This window comes from Amphiprion ocellaris, chromosome 22 (genome assembly GCF_022539595.1).
Source record: "Amphiprion ocellaris isolate individual 3 ecotype Okinawa chromosome 22, ASM2253959v1, whole genome shotgun sequence".
NCBI lineage: Eukaryota > Metazoa > Chordata > Actinopteri > Pomacentridae > Amphiprion > Amphiprion ocellaris.
The window spans coordinates 21,946,236-21,965,976 of record NC_072787.1 but is presented as its reverse complement, the minus strand read 5'-3'; the positions used below and the strand labels follow the sequence as shown (position 1 = coordinate 21,965,976).

General features: G+C 42.4%; 1 protein-coding gene and 1 long non-coding RNA gene across 2 annotated transcripts; one reads left to right on the top strand and one right to left on the bottom strand.

Annotated features, from left to right (window-relative positions):
* The first annotated feature begins 1,825 nt into the window (after positions 1-1,825).
* Positions 1,826-12,047, top strand: LOC118470538 (uncharacterized). Its single transcript, XR_008600452.1, has 4 exons — positions 1,826-1,970; positions 2,392-2,541; positions 3,462-9,532; positions 11,607-12,047. It is a non-coding gene; the product is annotated as an uncharacterized LOC118470538 (long non-coding RNA).
* A 774-nt stretch (positions 12,048-12,821) lies between these two features.
* On the bottom strand, positions 12,822-19,403 carry nell3 (NELL (neural EGFL like) family member 3). Its single transcript, XM_035949832.2, has 5 exons — positions 19,011-19,403; positions 18,296-18,891; positions 17,214-17,773; positions 16,553-16,619; positions 12,822-16,321 (listed from the first exon to the last, which is right to left on the bottom strand). The coding sequence occupies exons 2-5, from the start codon at positions 18,873-18,875 to the stop codon at positions 14,790-14,792; spliced, it is 2,739 nt and encodes a 912-aa protein (XP_035805725.2). The 5' UTR covers positions 18,876-18,891; positions 19,011-19,403; the 3' UTR covers positions 12,822-14,789.
* Between the last annotated feature and the right edge of the window lie 338 nt (positions 19,404-19,741).

Sequence of the window (19,741 nt, the reverse complement as noted above, 5' to 3'; positions counted from 1 at the left end):
ATTATTAGTTTTTAATTTTACACAAGAGCAAATTCCCTGCTGTTGCTGTAAGATGATATAATTTTGAATCAGTTGACATGAAGTGATGTAGCACAGAGGATGCTCACCACTAATGTATACTGTACAAAGATACTAACAAGCAGTCTTTGTAGGTGAAAATTAAACACAAAAAATGTGCATCAAATGTGCGTTAAAAAGGGGATCTTGTAGCTTATAATACTGTCGAACACCTTAAACTAAACAACAGATTTGAACGCCTCTGTAATAATAGTGTTTGCATTGTCACAGTTGCAAAAAATGAAGGTTCTCCAATGAATGAAGACTCACTGGTAGGTTGCTCTCTCCTCTCTAGGTGGCACTGCTGCCTCACAAGTTCATCATGAGGGAGCAACCACGACTTTGTCTTTACCTTCCTCCCAAACAGTCATGTACAACAAATGTTCCTGGAATTCCAGCCAAAAAGAAATTATTTTCCGGTATCGTCTCTATGAGTTGTTTTCTTATTTACATTTTCCTCTCAATCATTTCTGATTACACCATCCTTTTGAGTCCAAAGGGAAAGAAGAACAGATGAAAAAAAGACAACGCAAAAGGTTCCCAGATGGTTTACCTCATCTCTCCCAGAGAAAGAGACGAAACCACCGCCGTCTCTGTCCGGCCAACCCACAACCAGACAGACAGTTACTCCGTTTGCTTATTTAGGTGACATAAAAGCCTAGATAAGATAGTGATATGTGTGATTTAAACAAAACATCTGGGCAACACACTATCAGCTGGCTCTGACTGAAGGCGCCCGGAGAAAATGGATGGTTTTAACATTACAAATATGACATGTAATCGCTCACTTGGTTAACTGTTTCCACACTGCTGGGTTTGTATGAAGGGCTCAGAGATAGTTCACCGCAGCCGCCGATCGATCTCCTGCATCAGATCAATCCACAGCATGCAGATGAATGAGCACCAACCCGAAGGCTGCTTGTTCTGCACCTCTGCAGCTTCAGACTCTCTGCAGACATGACTTTAGCATGTAATCCGTCTGACAACTGCACCTAATGTTCTTCCTGTATCGCTGTACCGTTGATGGCTGAGGTTGTGGCTTCCATGTTCCAGTGTGTTTCTGTCTACCGCAGCTAAATGCCTATTCGCACATCTGGAATATATTTAGTTTTTTTGGAGATGTTTGAAAGTTCTCGCTTGTTTGCTCGGTTGCCAAATGGGTGAGACGTGTCCTGGTTGTGTTTGAATCTATGTAAAAAAGAGGCTGCAATATTCATCAATAGCATTCTGTTAGAACTAAAGGGATGGTTTATCCTCTTGGAAGCATGACATCACTCATAAATCTAATGGCAATATGGCGAGATTATGCAGTCTATTATAAAAATTATTCAAGAAAATCTACTTCCACTGTAGTTATTTAACAGCTTAAAGTAAGCAATGACTTAACAAGCTATCGCAAGTATAAAGTTATGAAAGGAAAAAGGAGAGGGTTTATCTTCTGTTCCATTAGGTCTATATTATGATCCCATATTGGCACTTTTATTCCAATTTATGAAATGAAGCTTGAATGGTAGCTCAGAATATAGAGGATGAAACGCTGCACTTAATACTGAACATTTCTGTCAAACACATCAGTAAGGCTTCTTTGTTTGTTTCCTAAGATCTTGTCAGTGTTGCTTTTCTCCTCCCCACTTTCTGCCTATAATCTATGTGAGCTGGAGAGAGGCAGCTTTGATTTTGAAATCAATAATCATTGCTTTTGTTTTATCTACGTTCAGCTGCAAATAGGCCTCATCACTAACATTGATCATCTTGTTACAGAGCAATGTTCTACGAGGAGCAACCAAGAGCCCAGGGCCTCAACTTAGCCTCAAATCAGCCAGATCCCAACCTGATCCAGCATCTGTGGGAAACAGCAACACAAGTGTGATCCATGGAGGCCCGAAAAGAATCCACTACCAACAACCCAAGAGGTACCTTGTCCGTGCCCTGACTACAGCAGAGGCTAGAAGTGTAAATAGGATGTGATTTTAGTTCACAAAACTCTTGGAAATCCAGTTATTGGTTTTTAATATGCTTTTGTGCAAGGTGACCTGAAGGTATTATGTGGGTACAACTTAAAATAGAAAGGGTTGATCCTCTGTATGAAAGTGCTCAGAGCATTTTATAAAAACCTACCAACAGGATACTGCTGTATAAGGAGAAATTCTGGCTTTGGGGCTCATTAAAATTGTAAAAATTTGATTCAAGACAAGTAGGTGAGATCAGTGCCAGGATGTGTAGTGCTAAATAAACAAATACCAACTTTAATTTAGCAAATACAATCTGAGTTATCCTAGTTTATAACTTTGTTTGCATGTCTGCATGGTGTTTTTTTTACATGCTGGACGACAGTTAATGAGCAAAACAAGCAGGCAATGCCACGACTGAGCATTTCCACCTTGAAACTGCAGTGTACCAATGACAGTCTCCAAAACACAGATTCACAACTGCCTGGGTTTCATACGGACCAAACCTAAGGAACCAGTCCTGCCAATTTGCAAGGTGAGGGTTTCAGTTTTGTTTCTCTGTTTCAGAATCAGTTTCCGGTTGGCACGTGTAGCTGAATTACTTCAACAGTGGGTAGTGTAGAGAAGTTTTACAGTGTTTTTTGCAGAGGTGTAGGTGAGCTGGTGTGCAAATTATAAAGGAAACAATAGTGTAATGTTGCATCTAAGCCATTTTTAAGGCAGGAAGAGGTTGTTTTCATGGAAGAACCAACTTTGATACACAGAAATGAGCTTCTAGGGGTTAAATCGATGACTGGAAGGGGCGCTTTAGTGACACCTAGTGGGCAGTTTTGGTGTAACAACACAAAGTCACATTCAGAGCTAGTTTGTCCATCGTGGGCTACTGTAGAAACTTTGTGGAACAACATGGTGGACTCCATGGAAGAGGAGCAGCTCCTTCTAAGGTAGCAAAACCCCAACTGTGAACAGTTACAGGTGATTATACACTAGATTCCATTACTCTTGATAAATCTTCCTATCTATAATGTCACACTTTGGTCCTTTAATGGAGAACTTTTTGAATATTAGATTATAAAGCGCTTCAACTAAGACATTAAATGTGATAAAACAGATCAAATCAATTGAGCTATGTATAAAAAGCAAAGTTATGTATCTCATCAGTAGCTGTAAAGTCATTGTTTGAGCCCACACAGGGAGTTTTACAACCCACTGAGCTTCCTGCAGAGCCACACGGAGGCAAAATGACTTGTCAGCTCATTCTCTATTAATTATCATCAAGGGACACCTATGTGTACTCTTGACATCACATTTTGGATTCTTGTGTCATGAGACTTCCAAATTAATTTCAATCAACCTTGACACGCAGCCTCTGTAGATTCTCCGCCGCCATTATTTTCCTGACAGCTGGCTCAGACCTGCACAGAGACTAAAACATTTTCATCACTGACTTTGCAGATTAAGATTAAGCTGGAAGAATAATGACTAAATGACCAGCTCTGGCATTTCCCACGGATTCCCTCTGCGAGGTTCCTCGGTGATCAGAGATGAGGCTTTATCACCTGGACGACCTGCTGAGTGTTTGCAGCAACGTTAACCATGTAGCTGGGACATCACACAGGCCTCATAAAGCTGCGACGCTCTAATCCTGGAGAAGAGCTGCTTGTTCCAAATGCAGCAAACATGTCATAAAGTTTAAGACACTGAAGTGACTCCTTTCTAAAACTTGCAAGTGATTTACGAGCAAAACCAGCAGATGGTAAACTGGAGGTGGCTGGCTTGGGAAGCATTTGGACAGAGGCAGAAAGGATTGTCAGGCTCTTATAAATGTCTTTTTACTGAAAACACATTTGTATGTTTAAGTAGGACATACAGGCAGTCTTTGTTTAACGCTCTTAAATACAACAAAGCCACCAGGAAAGCATGAACTTTAGGCAGATTTCAGGAGTTTAGGCTCTTTGAGTGTCATTTTACTGCATTAAAATGGTTAAGTTTAGGGTAAAGGTCAAGGGGATGGGGTTGTTTTACATTTCTTTGTTGGTTTATTAACTCAGTCTATTAAGTTCACTGTAAATCATTATAAGTTCATCCAGCTTAGTCCCCCTGCTGCCTTAAAAATGAGAGTTATCTGCACATTGACTGATTAATTATTAACAGTGCAATTATATTAACTGAACTTGAGAAAACACATGAAATAGACAGACCTAAGACACTAAACATGAATCAGCAAGTCACACACAGTGGTTACAGATAGACTTGCTTTCCTTTGACATTTTCTAAGCCTAAAGAGTTTCTTTTTCATCGAACATTAAAACTTACATCCTCAATTGTTCAAACTCTTTTTGACCAGAGTCAGTACAAAGACAGTCAGTGACGCTGCTTCCAGTTAAACGGTGATGTCTATGGATATAACTTTGCAATGCTTGGAACTGTTTTGATTAAAGAAACAGCCATAACGTAATCTAATGTGTATCAAAGGCACACAGCAAGTTTCCATCATGTCTCTTTTCTCAAACTACAAAAACAAGAGTCTCTGAGGAGTTTTAACTCTCGACAAATGAATCACAGGAGATCAGCATCTGTTTTTTATGAAGTCAATTTAATGACTTGAGTCAATTCTCATCTGTTTATTTATTCAACTCAGCATTTCAGTCAGAATTACTTAACTTATAAGAATTCTTAAGTAGTCTAAAATATAATTAGACATTTTAAATTCAGATAACTCTTTTGTTTGTATTAAGTTAACAAGAAAAGATGAATTAATTTGACTGAATTACTGTCTTGTGTTTTAGAGTGTAAAATTAATAACTTTTATATAAAAGATTTGGTTATTCTTTCTGCCCTAAAGTGAGGTCAAATATTATCTGCCTAGTACAAGCATTGCTATTGGAGAAATTACCCTTTTGGCTAAAAACTGTGCAGTCTCCTAACTCTGATTCATTTAAAAATGCAGTTTTACATGCATTTATAGCTGCAAAGAGTAGAAAACACTCATTTCCTTTCTTTAACCTGCTGCCCTTGTTGAAATGCATGTGTGTTTGTGTCACTACTTTGAGAGCAAACAAGAAAACAGATTCCTTTCACATACACACATACTTGACCAGTCAAGCTGATTCTGATTCTTTAAGGAAATGCAGGAGATGCAGAGTGTTTAGGCTGAAAGAAAATGACTCGTACCATTGATCCTGTGGGTGCAATAAAATGCAAAAAGCATTCTGGTAAAATGCCAGATGACTTGGTTTGTTATACATGGCCTTTTATGATACCAGGCTGTGAAAACAAGCTAATGTCACAAAAATGACGCGGCGAGAACAAGGCTCAGTTTCATGTCTAAGAGAATGAAGATGGCAACAACATTATGCCACACAGCTGCAAAATTAAAGTAGTAACTGTAACTGATTAATAACTGAATATACACTACCGTTCAAAAGTTTGGGCTCACTTAGAAATGTCTTTATTTTTGAAGGAAAAGCAGATTTTTTCAATGAAGATAACATTAAATGAATGATAAATCCGGTGTAGACATTGTTAATGTGGTAAATGACTATTCTAGCTGGAAACAGCTGATTTTTAATGGAATATCTCCATAGGGGTACAGAGGAACATTTCCAGCAACCATCACTCCTGTGTTCTAATGCTACATTGTGTTCGTTAATGGTGTTGAAAGGCTAATTGATGATTAGAAAACCCTTGTGCAGTTATGTTAGCACATGGATAAAAGCGTGAGTTTTCATGGAAAACATGAAATTGTCTGGGTGACCCCAAACTTTTGAATGGTAGTGTAAGATCTGTAATCACTTTTGTTTTTAACTGCAATATGGACAAATGTAATGTGATTACAGTGTGTACATTTGACTCTGAACACAGCGAAAATGCTAAAACAAAGACAGATGGGACAAGAAACACAGCAGTCTTTTGCAAACATGCAGATTCAACTTCAGCTCTGTGCAAACATTGTTTTCCTGTTTGAGAATGTTTTCAGGTATTCTGATCAAATGAACAGACATATTATCCTCATATATCTGAGGAAACACAATGTTGTTGACAGATCTCAATGCAATTACTTTGGGAGTGCAGAAAAAATAGCCAAAAACATGGACTTAAGATGCACATTTGGACATCATGTTTGCATGTAATCACTGTTTTGGCTGCATTTTCTATCCAGCTATATTTAACTTAGAGAACTTTTCACCTCAGTTCACCAGCAATAATTCCATATTATAAATGCTGAGTGTTGCCGAAGACGACTTGCAGCAGTTTCCCTAAACACACTCCCGTCTTGTTTTCTGAGCTCACTTCTTTAGTCAAAGTCACTTGAACTCATTAGCTTCCCTGACCTCGCCGTGCACCGTGGCTGCAGCCGAAGCAAACACTGTGTTCTGTTGCAAAGCACCAACACACACATGCGCAGCGCTCGGCTAAACTTATTGTGGTATATGCAGAGTCATTTGTATGGATGCATTCAGTGAGATAGTTAATCTGTAAGCGCCTGCCGGAGAAAGCAATTAACCTCCCGGCCCACCGGGGGAGTTGATATGAGTGAGGGAGCATCTCTCCGCCATTTAAATATACACCAGAGGGGCTCGAGCGCTCGCATTCAGCCAACCTATTATTCATCATCAGCGCTTTAAATGGCCTCTTCATGAAGACAGCGAGACAGGCCTCACTCCGTTTTACATATACATACATATGCTGTACACACACACACACACACACACACACACACACACACACACCCCCACACACACACACACACACACACACACACACACAGGTATTTATTTCCACACCCAGCCTGACTGATCCCCCACGGCTCGGGAGTTTCGGATTGCCCTTGACGCAGAAATGATTAAGGTCAGCTAAAGAACAAGAAAATTAAATGCTGCATTCCTGGTGATCAGGGAATTTACCCGACACTGGAGGAAACTATGCCGACTCCTTGCCAAGTCTGGAAAAGGGAGATAGAGAGTGTCCATCCTGATTATTTTCAATGCCAGTGTAGGTTCTGCTCGGCCAAAATATCCACAACTTTTGCTATGGAAGACCTCTTTTTTGGGGGTATTTCTTGATGGACTTCTTCGCCTCTGCTCGGTGATATTAAAAAATCTTTTGTGGTCAACTTTTTCCCCATTTGCCAGAACGAGAAACTTCTCACAGGCTGTTCGATATGAATCTCACTCTGTGTTTGTGGCCACTGACCTGCCAGCTTTTCCCTCATGCATCAGTAAGCTCTCTAATGAGGAGAGAAACACCGGCACAGATGGACCAAGGAGGGGAGGATGCGCCGAAAACGGAGGGGGATGATGCAGAATTTGTGATGAAATGAAAGCTCAGAAACATCCACTTAAAGATGTGCATGCAGTAGATCTTTCCTAGTGTGGAGGTACTTTTGAATAAGTCACGTACTTTTTTGTTAGAGAAACTCTCAGAGGCAGTGCAAGCAGAGATAATGTCAGAATTTGATTTAAACCTCAGCGATTTGAGACAGATGGGTGTATTTTAGTCACACCAGCAGCTCCGCTCTAAGGGTGACCAACTATATACTGTCTCAACAACTATTTAATGGATTTCACTGCCACTGCAATCCATTAAAAACTCATTAAATAGTTGTTTAATAGTTTTGTAGAGATCTTAATGGTTCCCAGAGGAGGAACCATTCTGCGCTGGTGAACCCCTGATCTTTACTGTGGCACCACCAACAAGTCATAATTTCAATTGTTCTGTGAAATATTGAGTGGATTCCAACACTTTGTAGACTTTTGAGGCTGCTGGATGTAGAATCTTTGATATTTCCTCTTTTGTGTATTGTTCAGTGGACATATTTATGTCCCACTATCAATCACAATAACTCTAGCGATCCTATTATTTTACATTTAGACAAATAAATCAAACTTTTAGCCAAAAACACCTCTCTGCATAGGTATAGTCTCACAGAACTGATCGATTCTGACTTTGGTTTGGAAAATTAGCTGAAGTTACTAAACTTTGGAGCATTTTTAAATACACTCACAGCTGAAAACGTGATACAACTGTGGTTTTAATACAGTAAAATCAGAAAAGGTTTCAGAGAAAACACCATCTGGAACCTCACCAATGGGTGATGAACCCTTAAACACAGCATCACTTCTTTTTCATGCACCCTTCAGTTTCCTGTCTAAAGGATTTGCTCAGTTATCTGACTCGTCAGTGGACAAGGTTTAAAGCTTTTGGCAACACAGAGCCCCGACTGTGGTGGTATTCTGTCTAACTGGTTTATGTTCTCTTTCCATGTGGAACAGCTGATCAAAGCCAGGTGTGAGTGTGGTTTCTTATCCAAACTGAAGTGTGCAGGTACCGGTTGGCGATTGGTGGATCAACTGTCGGCTTGCAGACGACTGGTTCTTTGCCAATGACTGCCAGCAAGTGAAGTAGCCTCAACAGAGGTGCTGCTGCAGGAATCATTCATCTCAATCTGCTCCCAACCAGCCACACTCATATCCAGGCTCTACATCTGTACTGTTTTCCCATATGGTTGTCTTTGTTCATCTGAAACTTTTTACATGCTTTCTTCTTCTTAAATTAGGTAAGATGCTGTGTTTTGGTTTGTTACTTGGTTTTCTTGTTGTTTGCTAGTTTGGCCTCTGACCACCCTGAAGCTAAATGTGTCTTGTTTAACCTGTAAATTATTATCAGATCTGCACAATCTGCTTTTGTGGCCACCTCTAGACCAACCCCATCTCTCCAAAGTTACATTCCTATCCTGCATTCTACAATATGTTTTGAACGGAGCATAATTTTGTCATGTGGTTGGAAAAGTGGCTAGTTTTTAAAAGCGACAAGTGGTAGGAGGGAAGGACATAAACCAGCAACCAGACTTTCACCCAGTAGACCAGAGTTTGTGTCCTGTAATGGACGAGAAACCATCAGTCTCAGAATTAAGTTTCATTTTCTGTAATTCAGTTTTGGTTTTCATCAAGTTTCTGGTTAGGTTTAAGACCAAATTTACTTGGTTAGGGTTCAAATACAACCCCTTCATTACAAATTAATCATCTCCTCCATTTTCTGACAAGTCCTGCACCCTGTAATGTAAGATTGTTTGGCTGAAAAGGAGAGACAGTGAAGCACTAAAATACATAGTAAAGATACCTTGATTATTCCAAACAAATGTAATCCGTTAGAAAATAAATTTCCTTCAAAATGAAATCGAAAATGCAGTTTAGCACAATTTTGTGGAGACTGGATTACCTAGACATAGCATAATCAGAGCAAAACTGAAAAATGTAAAATTTGATTCTAATTAGAGTGTGTAATTTCAGCTTCAATGAGCCTCTCGATCAAAAAGTAAAAAGCTGTGTTTTGATGACTCGGGAACATAGACTTTATATGAGACATGAAAAAGACCTACTGGATACCACTGTGCAGCCTTAAGTCTATTTACCTTTTGCCGTCTAGGTCTTTTGAAACCAGAAGTTATGATCGAGTGGTATTAATGTGTGGAGAACCTGAGGACATCACAGGTGATGATACAGAGGCAACTTTTCAATCACAAGGTAACTCCGCCCTACAACATACTAAGTTTTATTGTCCATTTTACTGTAAATGGGACCATAATTTACAAAATGTACATCATGCTGCATTCATGAAGTCTTCACATTAGAGATTGAGACTATAAACGTAGTAGGAAAATGTTTCCTGAGGTAACAGATTAAGTGAGAAGTAGAATCATTTTCTCAGAGATTTTCATATAATCACATTTTTATTTTTGCAACCAAAGGAGTCACTCCCTGCTGGCTGTTAGAAAAAAGTTTGATGATATCTTATATAAAGTACTCCCACATACTATTTTAGCATCTTAACATTAGTATGGAAATTCTGATGCAGCAATTGAATGAAATTAAGTATTTCTCTGGATTCAAACATTGTTGGAAACATCTGGGATAATAGTACACAAGTCAGCAAACTATATAATATTGGTCAATGCAGAAATGTTCCATATTGTACCTTTTAGACTTTTCAACTGTACTATGTGCAGCACAGAAGTGTTTTTCAGTGGTAGACTATAAATCTATATTCCCGGCAACAACCCCCAGAATGAAGACATGTTAAACTCTACAATGGGATTAATGTCCCTATATAGACTCAGTGTAAACAATCTTTGTAGGAAACCAACAATTTAGATTTAAAAAATCAACAACATCATTACAAATTTTCTTAACACCCCATAAATCCGCAGCAGAGCACCACTATAACACACTCTGAGGAGGTTTGCAGCATCAAACCTGATCACATGGTCTAAACATTCCCCTGTAGACAAGAGACCTTGGCTCTTACAGTAACATCCGCTTCTGATTAAAGCAAGCCTGTCTCCGGCTTTGTCCTTTTTAAGTCAACATCGGAGCAGACTGGGGCCACGTTTGGGTTAGGAGGGTGTTCACCCCGACCACAAATCACTGCGACTGATGTGTCTGTTAAAATGATACCATTTTTTTTATACAGCAACATGAAGAAATGATGCTGATGCACATTCAAAGTATGAAGTTAAATACTTTTGAAGCATAAAAAGGGGTAATATTAGACTGTACTGCGTGGTTTAATTGCTGAAACACTGCTGCTTTTGGAATCCTCAGACATTTCTGCTGTGTTTGAGCGACTCACATGCCAGTGACTGTTTGAGTAAAACACAAAAACCCTCAGAAAGCAAATAAACTCGCAACAGATGCATTGCGGCGATGAATGATGCCTCCCTGTTTTGCCACAGATGCACTGGCATGCAAGTCTGCAGCTCATCAAAAATGCATGGCACCTTCTGCGTTGTTAAAATTACCACATTTATGAATTGAATTTCGGAATTCTGAGATTCTTTCGGCTGATTAATTGGACTGCGGTATCGACTCTAAGCCAGCTTTTGTTACCATTTTTTACACGTCCCACAGCTTTAAACCATCGTTCATACTGTTTTGCTGTACCGCCTGTGACTTTACTGTACCAGTTCATTCTTGTTGCAGTTGTAGCATCATTTTTGGAGAAGTTTAGGAGTAAAAAGTTTGCAACAAGCTAGTGAGCGTGGAGCATTTAGCAGCATATTTCCCTTGGGAGTCAGTGGAGGAGCTAAAAGGAGGTCAACATAAACATGACTCAAAATGAATGCAGCCCTACATCTGTTGCATGTGTAAAAATAATGTTTGGAACCATGTTAGCCATATGAGCTTATAAGGTGATGATTCTGTATGTCAGCCTTGTGTTTGTTTGCTTCTGTCCTGCAAAAAAAATTGCCAATGCAGGTCAGAGTTGCTCTTTCTTTGAAACTAAAATTAGCTCAAACTGAGCACCGTCCTGATTCATGATGCTACCTTTGATTTCTGTTGCATTTGTGTGTTCACATGATGCATACTTTTGCTTCTTTAGGTTGAAGGAATGTTGCCGGAGGTTAGCGTTAAGAGTCGTCTCCATATTTTATTGATGATTGCAGAAGTGATGAATGCAACCGTGATAATTCCTCCAGTATGCGTGTGCTGACTGTGGTCTGTGGAATGATGTGTGGGTTGCTCCTGAGCCGTTGGTGGTGGTAATTACAAATTGGCTTTTAAAAAAGTCGCCTGACAGTAGCTTGACTTTATATTTCAGAGGCCGGGCGCCATCGTGATGGATCACCTCCGTGCATTAGGTCTTGCAACAATCAGTGTGCCATCTCCCACAGTCTGGACTCCTGATGAATGTAAGTCCATACTTTCCTTTTAGCTCTCAGCCTTCATCCTTTCCAGAAAGGAGAAAAAAAAAATTGGCTCTTTGGACAAGATGTTTGACTTAGCAGCTTCCCCAGCTAATCACTAACATTGTCTGTGTGCCATTTGGTGCAGACAGGTACCATGAAGTGGGTTTATCAGAGGCTGGTTTTCCTGCTGGAAACAGAGTTAATGGGGGTGAAACTACAACTCAATGCTAAGAAGAAGCATCGAGGAAACTAACAGCGCTTTATCACAACAAGCCTTTTTACATTAAACACAATCAGTTCATTCTTTGTTAGTACAGAAAATACTGACTAGCGGAGCCCTAAAGGCAAATAACACACACAGATTCGTCTCCTTTGTGTTTCTCTCTTTCCTGTTCTGCTTTTCTGTCCCTGTTTCTCTCTCTGATGTCTCTGAAACTCTTGATGTGCTGAGGGTCTCATTTGATCTACAGTGTCAGACATCTGGAGCAATGCTTCACTAAAACACCTGTTTTCAATTCAAGCAACCGACAGAAACATTTGATTGTTTCTCGCAAGCAGATTTTTTTTCCCGCTCCCTCTCTCTCTTTCTCCTTCTCATTGACTCACAGGCTATTTGTTATGTTTAAGCCAAAGAACAGCTCTCCTATAGGTAATAGAAGAATAATTTGAATTTGATTAAGACCAATTGTGAGGAGAATATAGTGTATGATTTTCCAGGTATTCTGGCTGCAATTCTGGCACCTTTGCTGCTGAATAAGGTTGCTTTCAAATAGGTTCAGTATGTATGAGATCAAAGTGAATTTGCAGTATCTGAATGTTAAACTTCTGCCCTTTAATGGAAAATAATAGCTGCTCATGATTGGTATGTTTGATATAAAATCAATGTCAGGGTTTTGGAGTTAAGATCACATAAGAGGTCAAATGATTTGGCTCAGCAGGAGTCTTTTAAATGCAGATTATGCTAAAAAAATATGTTTATGTCCCATAATCATCCGATAACAGTGTGAAATGTCTATTGTGGATGAACAATTAAGACTATTAGTTCCTATTATTCACCCTCAAATTGATGTTTTTCTGGGATGAAACCAACAATGCAGCTTTGCTTTCACAAGTGACAGCGACGTTCCTTTTCTGGCAAAATATATGTATTTTTTATTTGGTGTTGAACACATACACTGACGTTCCACGAGACATGTGCAGGGAGACCAACAGCACCCCAAAAATATCACTACGTGCAGTGAAGTGAGAATAAAGCTGAAGAATTTCAGTGGCGGCTTTGCTGCCAACTCTCTGAAACACTTAATTATGCCTAATTGTTGAGAGGACAGAACACACACAGAGGCAATTAGGAGTGATATGCATGGGCAACTCTTCACAGGGAAACAGCATTTAGGCAAAAGAATAACAAAGTATAATGTTTGCACATTCCATAATGCTATGCTAAACTACATGTGTGCAAATAAACTTATGATAGAGGCTATCACTGCGTGCATCTGGATGTCAGCACCGTCTACTCAGTGCTTTACTATATATGCTTTAGGTGTTTTTTTCACTTTTTGCTCATGTCTGACAAACATGTATTCTATAGTGAAATACAAAGGTCCTGTTTTATAAAATAAATATCATCAAATACATGAAATATCAAAATTCCTGCTTATTTAAAAGTTACAATGCTGCATTATTGAATAGGTCTTTCTTCTTAACAGTAAAGGAGTAATTCAACATTTTGGGAAACAGGCGGGAACAGCTGGCTTGGTTCGGTCAAACTGTTATAAAATCTACCTACGAGCACCTCAGCAGTTTAAAACTTTACACGGTACATCTTATTTGTTTGATCAGAGGAGTAAAAATGTCAGTTAGCTGCTTTATGAGGGCTTAGTGGAAACCAGGAAGAAAGGGCCTTGCACGTACTCCCTTGTACGCGTAAAAGAAATCTGAAACATATTTACATGCTTCACGTTTCCTTTTGCGCTTCACTTCATTAGGGTGACCTGCTCCTTAAAATCGTGTCTGAATGCATCTTGTGTGGAGACACATGGAGGCCTGAAGCAGCTGCTGGTTCTCAGGTCACATGCTACTAATGCTACATGTTATAGGATGGAACAATTAATCGATTTCAAATCAGTTTGCAACAATGCAATCAGCGAATTCCAAAGGCTGCAATGTAGGATACAAGCTGTGCAGCATGTCTGATCCACATTTTAAACTGTCGTGTAAATAGTTTTACACATTCATGCTTGGGTGACAGTCATACTTTTGATAGTTGCCAAATTAGAAATTATTTTTCCCCAACAGCATTTATGACATGCTGCACAGCTGTGTCACCATTCAAAAAAAGATGTGGCACTTGCAGAAACGGCTGTTTCCACGTTCTAAACTCCTTCAGATACATCCTCTCATCTCAAATTGCATTTAAGTAATGGGAAAATCCTCCATGATGGCGGAGGGGGAATGATTTCTGGATCACAGGAGGAAAAGTGCAAGAGATACCCACAGATTCCCTTGCCAGGTTAGCCGTTTCCCCTTGTTCAAGTTGTTGTGCTAAGCTAAGCTAACCAGCTAATGGAAGTAGCAGTATTTCCCAAAATGTCAAACTGCTCCTTTAAAGGTCTAATGATATAAAAAAAATGACTATTACATACAGTGTGTATGTTAAATATATGCAGGAATGGAAGGATATACATATTAAATGTCTCATATGCAAAAGTAGGCATGCCGATGTGTGTGTACATACGCACATACATACAAAAGCACCATCACACATGTACGTACACACACTCTCACACACACTCACACACACATTCAGATGTACAATTGGTCACTGCTCAACCAGCCGAAGTACTTCAAGCAAAAGCAGTACTTATACTAATAGTTTTCCACTAAAAACAAAACTCACAATTAAAGTCTAAACAGGTGAAGAAATATACATTAGAAATAACAGAATATGTGGACTAGATGACTGTGTTTTTCATCAACCAGTATTCTTCCTTAGTTTGGTAAATGTTTTTGAATCTGCTCTGCGATTCAATACTGTGCAAAACTGTCTTTATTCACAAAATGTACTGATGAAAAAAGGATGGGCCTCTTCTCGGGGGTCACACTGCAACCCAGAGAATTGAAATGTTAGTGCCGCCCTCGTGCGTTATCTGGTTGACTCGTCCTCGGATACAGTCCAGCGTGACATAAAGAGCGGTACCGTTCTGGACCGGAAAGGAAGCTCTGAGTCCTATACTGGCCCACTCGCTCCCTTCAGGCATAGATCCAGACACCTGCTGAGCCACAGGACCTGCCTGCCTGCCCTGACCCGCCGGCCGCTGCAGAGTGAGTTTGACTATATTACAGGAGTGGATCAGCTTCAGGTTGAGGGCTATGTTCGCCGTCCCTTTCTCGTGGAATATAAAGTTCTTCCGGGCGTTCGGCTCTCCTGAGCGGGCCAAGTGGACCTGCGGTGTGTCCGGGCTGATCTGCTGGAACAACAGCGGCTTATTCCTGACCGCTCCGAAGGGAAGACCGGTCCTGGACACGGTGGCGGTCAACGCCGACGACACGGCTGAAGGAATCCAGATGAGGCTCAACATGCTGATCCCAGTGTTGTCCCCGAAGTAGCGGAGGTTGCACTGGGACGGGGACGTGATCTCGAAGCCTAGGGTGTCTCCGCTGTTGACGCTAACGGCACCAGAGAGGGTGATGGAGGTGTCCCTGTAGTTAACACCCGTCTTAAAGGCTTGCATTGCCTCCTGGCCGGTCCCGTTGCGGTTTGTGTATGCGATCAGTGAGAAACCCTCTCGAATGCAGGTGTGGCCCATGGAGTAAAGCGCCTGCTGGAGGACGAACTTCACCACGCCGCTCTCCGTGAAGCGAACCCCGCGGTTGTCGTGAGTCAGGGTGATCATGTAGGGGTCCGACACCGAGCTCAAGCGGAAAGTTGGCCGGTAGCTGGTCTGGTAGTGAGCCAAGAGTAACATCTGAGCCGTCATAGCGACAGCGCCGGTATCATGAGACAACCAGAGGAGGCTCAGAGAGGGAGCGGCGACGTCGTACACGTGGAGATCCTTGCTCTGGTTGCAGTGTTGGTTCGGACTCTTCAGCAGCAGCGTGAAGGTGTGGTTCGGCTCCACCTCCACGCCGCTACTGACGCTGACCCCCTGGAAGTACTTCCCATCCGGCTGCTCGATCCGAACCCCACTGATGTCCTGACCCTCCTCCTCCTGGCTCACGTTGAGCCTCATGCCCACCTGGAGGAAATTCCTGCAGCTGTGCTTTATGGCGAAGTTGTGATCCATCCACACCAGGCTGTGCTGCAGGAAGGTCACCTGCCCCGCCTCGTTGGACAGCAGATCGCTGCTCTCTTTGCCTCGTATGTTCAGCTGAAGCCCGGGGAAGATATTGGCGACGGAGGTCCTGGCAGGGGGAACTGCAACGTTCGCCACCCAAGACCCGGAGAGGCGGCTCTCCGAAAGCAGGCCGCAGACGGCGTCACTGACCGCCGTGCAGGGAACAGTGACGGGTTCTCCGTCGCAGTCCGAGCAGGCCTGACACTCCTGCAGCTCCTGATTGTAGAAGTAGTCGTGTCCACACAAGCCTGTTACTGCTTCTCTCTCAGAAACTCCCAGACACCGGAATCCTCCTGCACAATAAAAACACCAAAACAGCCTCTATAACAGCTGCACAGACACCCGATTCAGCACATTACTATTGCTTTCTCAGTACAAACAATGCGCCAGTTTACTCCACTGTGGGCAAATCTGTGAGAAAATGGTTCTAAAATAAAAATGGCTTTGATGTCTTTTTCACTCTATTCATGATTAGAGATGAAGTTGCTGCTGCTGATTGTCAGCAAAATGAGTGATGAGCTCACCTGGAGTGTTAAGGCACTTCACTCGCTCTCCACAAACGTTTGGGAGTTCCAGGCATTCGTCTCTGTCCTGCAAGTTACACAAATTAAAACGATCATCAGGAACACATTTGGAATATTAATGACAGGGTTCAGCTGATAGTTTCTGTGAAGCTTTTTATGCTTTCCCTGGAATTTTTATTCAAGTCAGGGATGAGATGAGCCATTTAGACCCAAGAGTATAAACATTTTCATTACAAATCAGCTATGGGATTTGCTGGCGTGTGCTTGAAAACCACCAACTGATGAGAAACCTCAACTGCTGGCTGAAACGAGGGCTTACTGATTTGAGGAAATGTCTAATTGCGATTTTTCTGACAGATACTGCTATTGCGATTTGATTTGCGATAGTGAAGGTCTGCTTCAGTTCAATATCTGATGAGTAATAGATTTAAAACATGTGATGGAGCATTACCATGAGATAATATCAGAAGCACCACTGTCACACAAGCAAGAGGCATACATTTGGGAAAACAATTCACATGATAGTTTAAATCCTGGATCAGATGTGCTGCAAATCAAGACTTTGATTGAAATGAATGTATTATTCAGCCTGACTGGAACCACACATCACAGATAACACCCTAATAGAACAGACGTGTTTCACTGTTTTAAGGGACAGTACCTGGCACATTCTATCTGCCGTCGGGGAGCACTGTGAGATCAGGAAGAAGCCTGGTGGACACATGGTGCACTTCTGACACTGAGGTGGGTCCCTCTGAAAATCACAGTACTCCTCTGACCCACAGGGCGAAGGGCATCCCAGCAGCGGTTGAGGAAAGTGAGCCTCCCCGACCACATCCATCACCTTGGAGTCGATGTCCATTTTGTGGACGGCGTAGGATTTCTGCAGGTGGCTTCGGGCCTGGCTCTGCAGCCCAGCCAGGTGGCTCTCAAAGTAGCTCTGCAGCTCGCTCTGCAGGCCCTGGAAGGAAACCTGCTTGACGGTGTCAGAAAGGAGGCCGTACTGGGCCTTGACCACGTCCATCTGCTCGTACATCCGCCGCTGCTGCTCCAGGATCTCGCGCTGCTGGGACAGCAACGCCTCCTGTTGGTCGGCCAGCTTCTGCTGCAGGTCACGAATGATCGCCTGCTGGGCTCGAAGGGCCTCCACCAGCTTCTCCTGCCCCTTGGTGAGCTGGAGGTGCAAGATGAGGGCATCTTCTGACGGAACTTCATTCTCCCCTGAGATGAAAATGCAGAATTAAGATTGTTTCTGGTTTTAAAAAACGGATAAACGACATTAAGCCTGATTTTGATTTCTCCCAACAATGCCAAGTGTGAACACCCACTGACCCTATTTGCTTAGCCCAGCCAAGTGCACTGAAAGTTTCCTATATGGACCCACATCAAAGCACTCTACATTTTCTGGACAATTGACTCTGAGACATTTTTCCAGTCCAGCTACTCCAGTTGCTCTGCAGGTATCATTTTTTTTAACTGAAGGTCAACAAAGTCGTGCTTTTCCTTTAGAGGAAAACCCTTTTGCTGATCACTGGTGGGAAAATGGGGCTTAAAGTCAACAGAGAGTAATATGTGTTTGGTTAATTTATAGACTGGCTGTTTTCAGACCAGGATAATGATTCATCAACTTTTTTTTAAAAGACCGTGCAGTGTTTTCTGCTTGTGCATGCAGTATTTGGATAAACTTAATTGGTTTATAATCTCAAAGCAACGCTCTTGGTTAGAATATCGATGATAGTAGACCTGGTTTGATGTCACATGTGAGCTGGACACCCAAAGGCGCGCCGCCAAGTTCCGAAGACGGATATCCCAACTCAGGGAAATCTCCCAGAAATTGCGCGGCTCTGTCGGAGAGATGGACAGGAGGAAGCTGGCTCTCCTCCGAGCCGCTCAGACATCCCTCTCCAACGCAGGACTTCGCCCGAGCTTTCGGCCGGATCCTCAGCGGCAGCCTGCACTCGATCCCTCTGCACTCCCGGGTGTCGTTGTTGGGCTGAAACTGCCTGAAAAGCGCAGCGCAGTCCGCATCGGTGCATCCTGCAGGGAAAACTTCAGGCGCTCTCACGCGTGTGCCGCGGAGGATCTGGACGCTGGAGCTTGGAGAGCCCGAGTGCGCATGGTGGTGGCTGACCGCTTTCCCCTGCGCGTTTGGGTTAAACTGCCGCGGAGGTCTGGAGGATCTGCTCCCCGGACAGTGCGCTCCCGTGCACGGTCTTGGATCGCTGGTGTCCCCGCCGTGGCAGTGCGTCCCCCGGCAAACCTCCGCGCTGTGCAGTGACACCCAGGAGATGAGCAGCAACAGAAAGGGGGCTACTGAAACCATTTTTGCGTAAAATATCCTGCAAAGGAAGAAAGTACAAGATTTAGAAAAAATATCTCTCCTGTATCACATCTGGAGACAAACTTTATCACACTTGGCACAGAAGCTCCAGATCTGCATCTCATCACAGAACATTACCTTCAGCTCCAGGCTTTGGTGAGACTGGCTTTTCCCGACTGTCAGTACAGAATAAAAACATTAGACGCACGCGTTACTGCTGGCTCTCTCCATGCCTGACCCACTCTGAGGGCTTCTGCACTACAATGTCAGTATATGGCATTCCTAAGACTTAATTAGCATCAGGTTTCCCCGGCCACAAATTAACCCTTCACCCTCCCTGCTCTCTACAGAGTCCCCATCTGAAATAAAACCACGATCAAACTGTATTTTTGATGCGTAAAATCGAAATTTGCGACCTATTTTGACGATAAAATGAAAGAAAAGGGGACATTTTTCAGTCTCCAGATCATTTTAGATCTTAGTAATCTCTCTGCAGATGACTGTCACTTCTCATTTTGCTCACTGTTGACTTTTCTATGACCCTGCGGCCATCCGAGTTGCAAAAAAAAAGTGGCAGCACTTTTTGTTCGGTACATCCCGAATGTTGGGACAGCTGCTGGTCCTCAACCCCTGCGTCCTTCATGTTATACTTGCCTTGTCAACAGCTAGCGCCCCTTTTTATAGACGAAGCCAGTAGAGGTCAAACTTTTGTTGAAAGGGACCTATGGCTCAAGTCAGGAATGCGAAACTCACAGCTGGTTTTTGGACCTTCTCCTGCGCTCTGGTTTCAGCGCTTGTGCACCAGCAAGCAGCCAGTGGGAGGTTATCTGAGGCTGATGTTTGTGTGGAGGGGGGGATGTCTGAGGTTT

Excerpts from the sequence above, each read along its gene's own strand:
- nell3 (XM_035949832.2), bottom strand. The coding sequence starts at position 18,875 with ATGGTTTCAGTAGCCCCCTTTCTGTTGCTGCTCATCTCCTGGGTGTCA. Across the intron at positions 17,774-18,295 it reads CACATGTGACATCAAACCAG|GGGAGAATGAAGTTCCGTCA; the intron begins GTCTACTATCAT and ends TTTTCATCTCAG. Across the intron at positions 16,322-16,552 it reads GAAGTGCCTTAACACTCCAG|GAGGATTCCGGTGTCTGGGA; the intron begins GTGAGCTCATCA and ends TTTATTGTGCAG.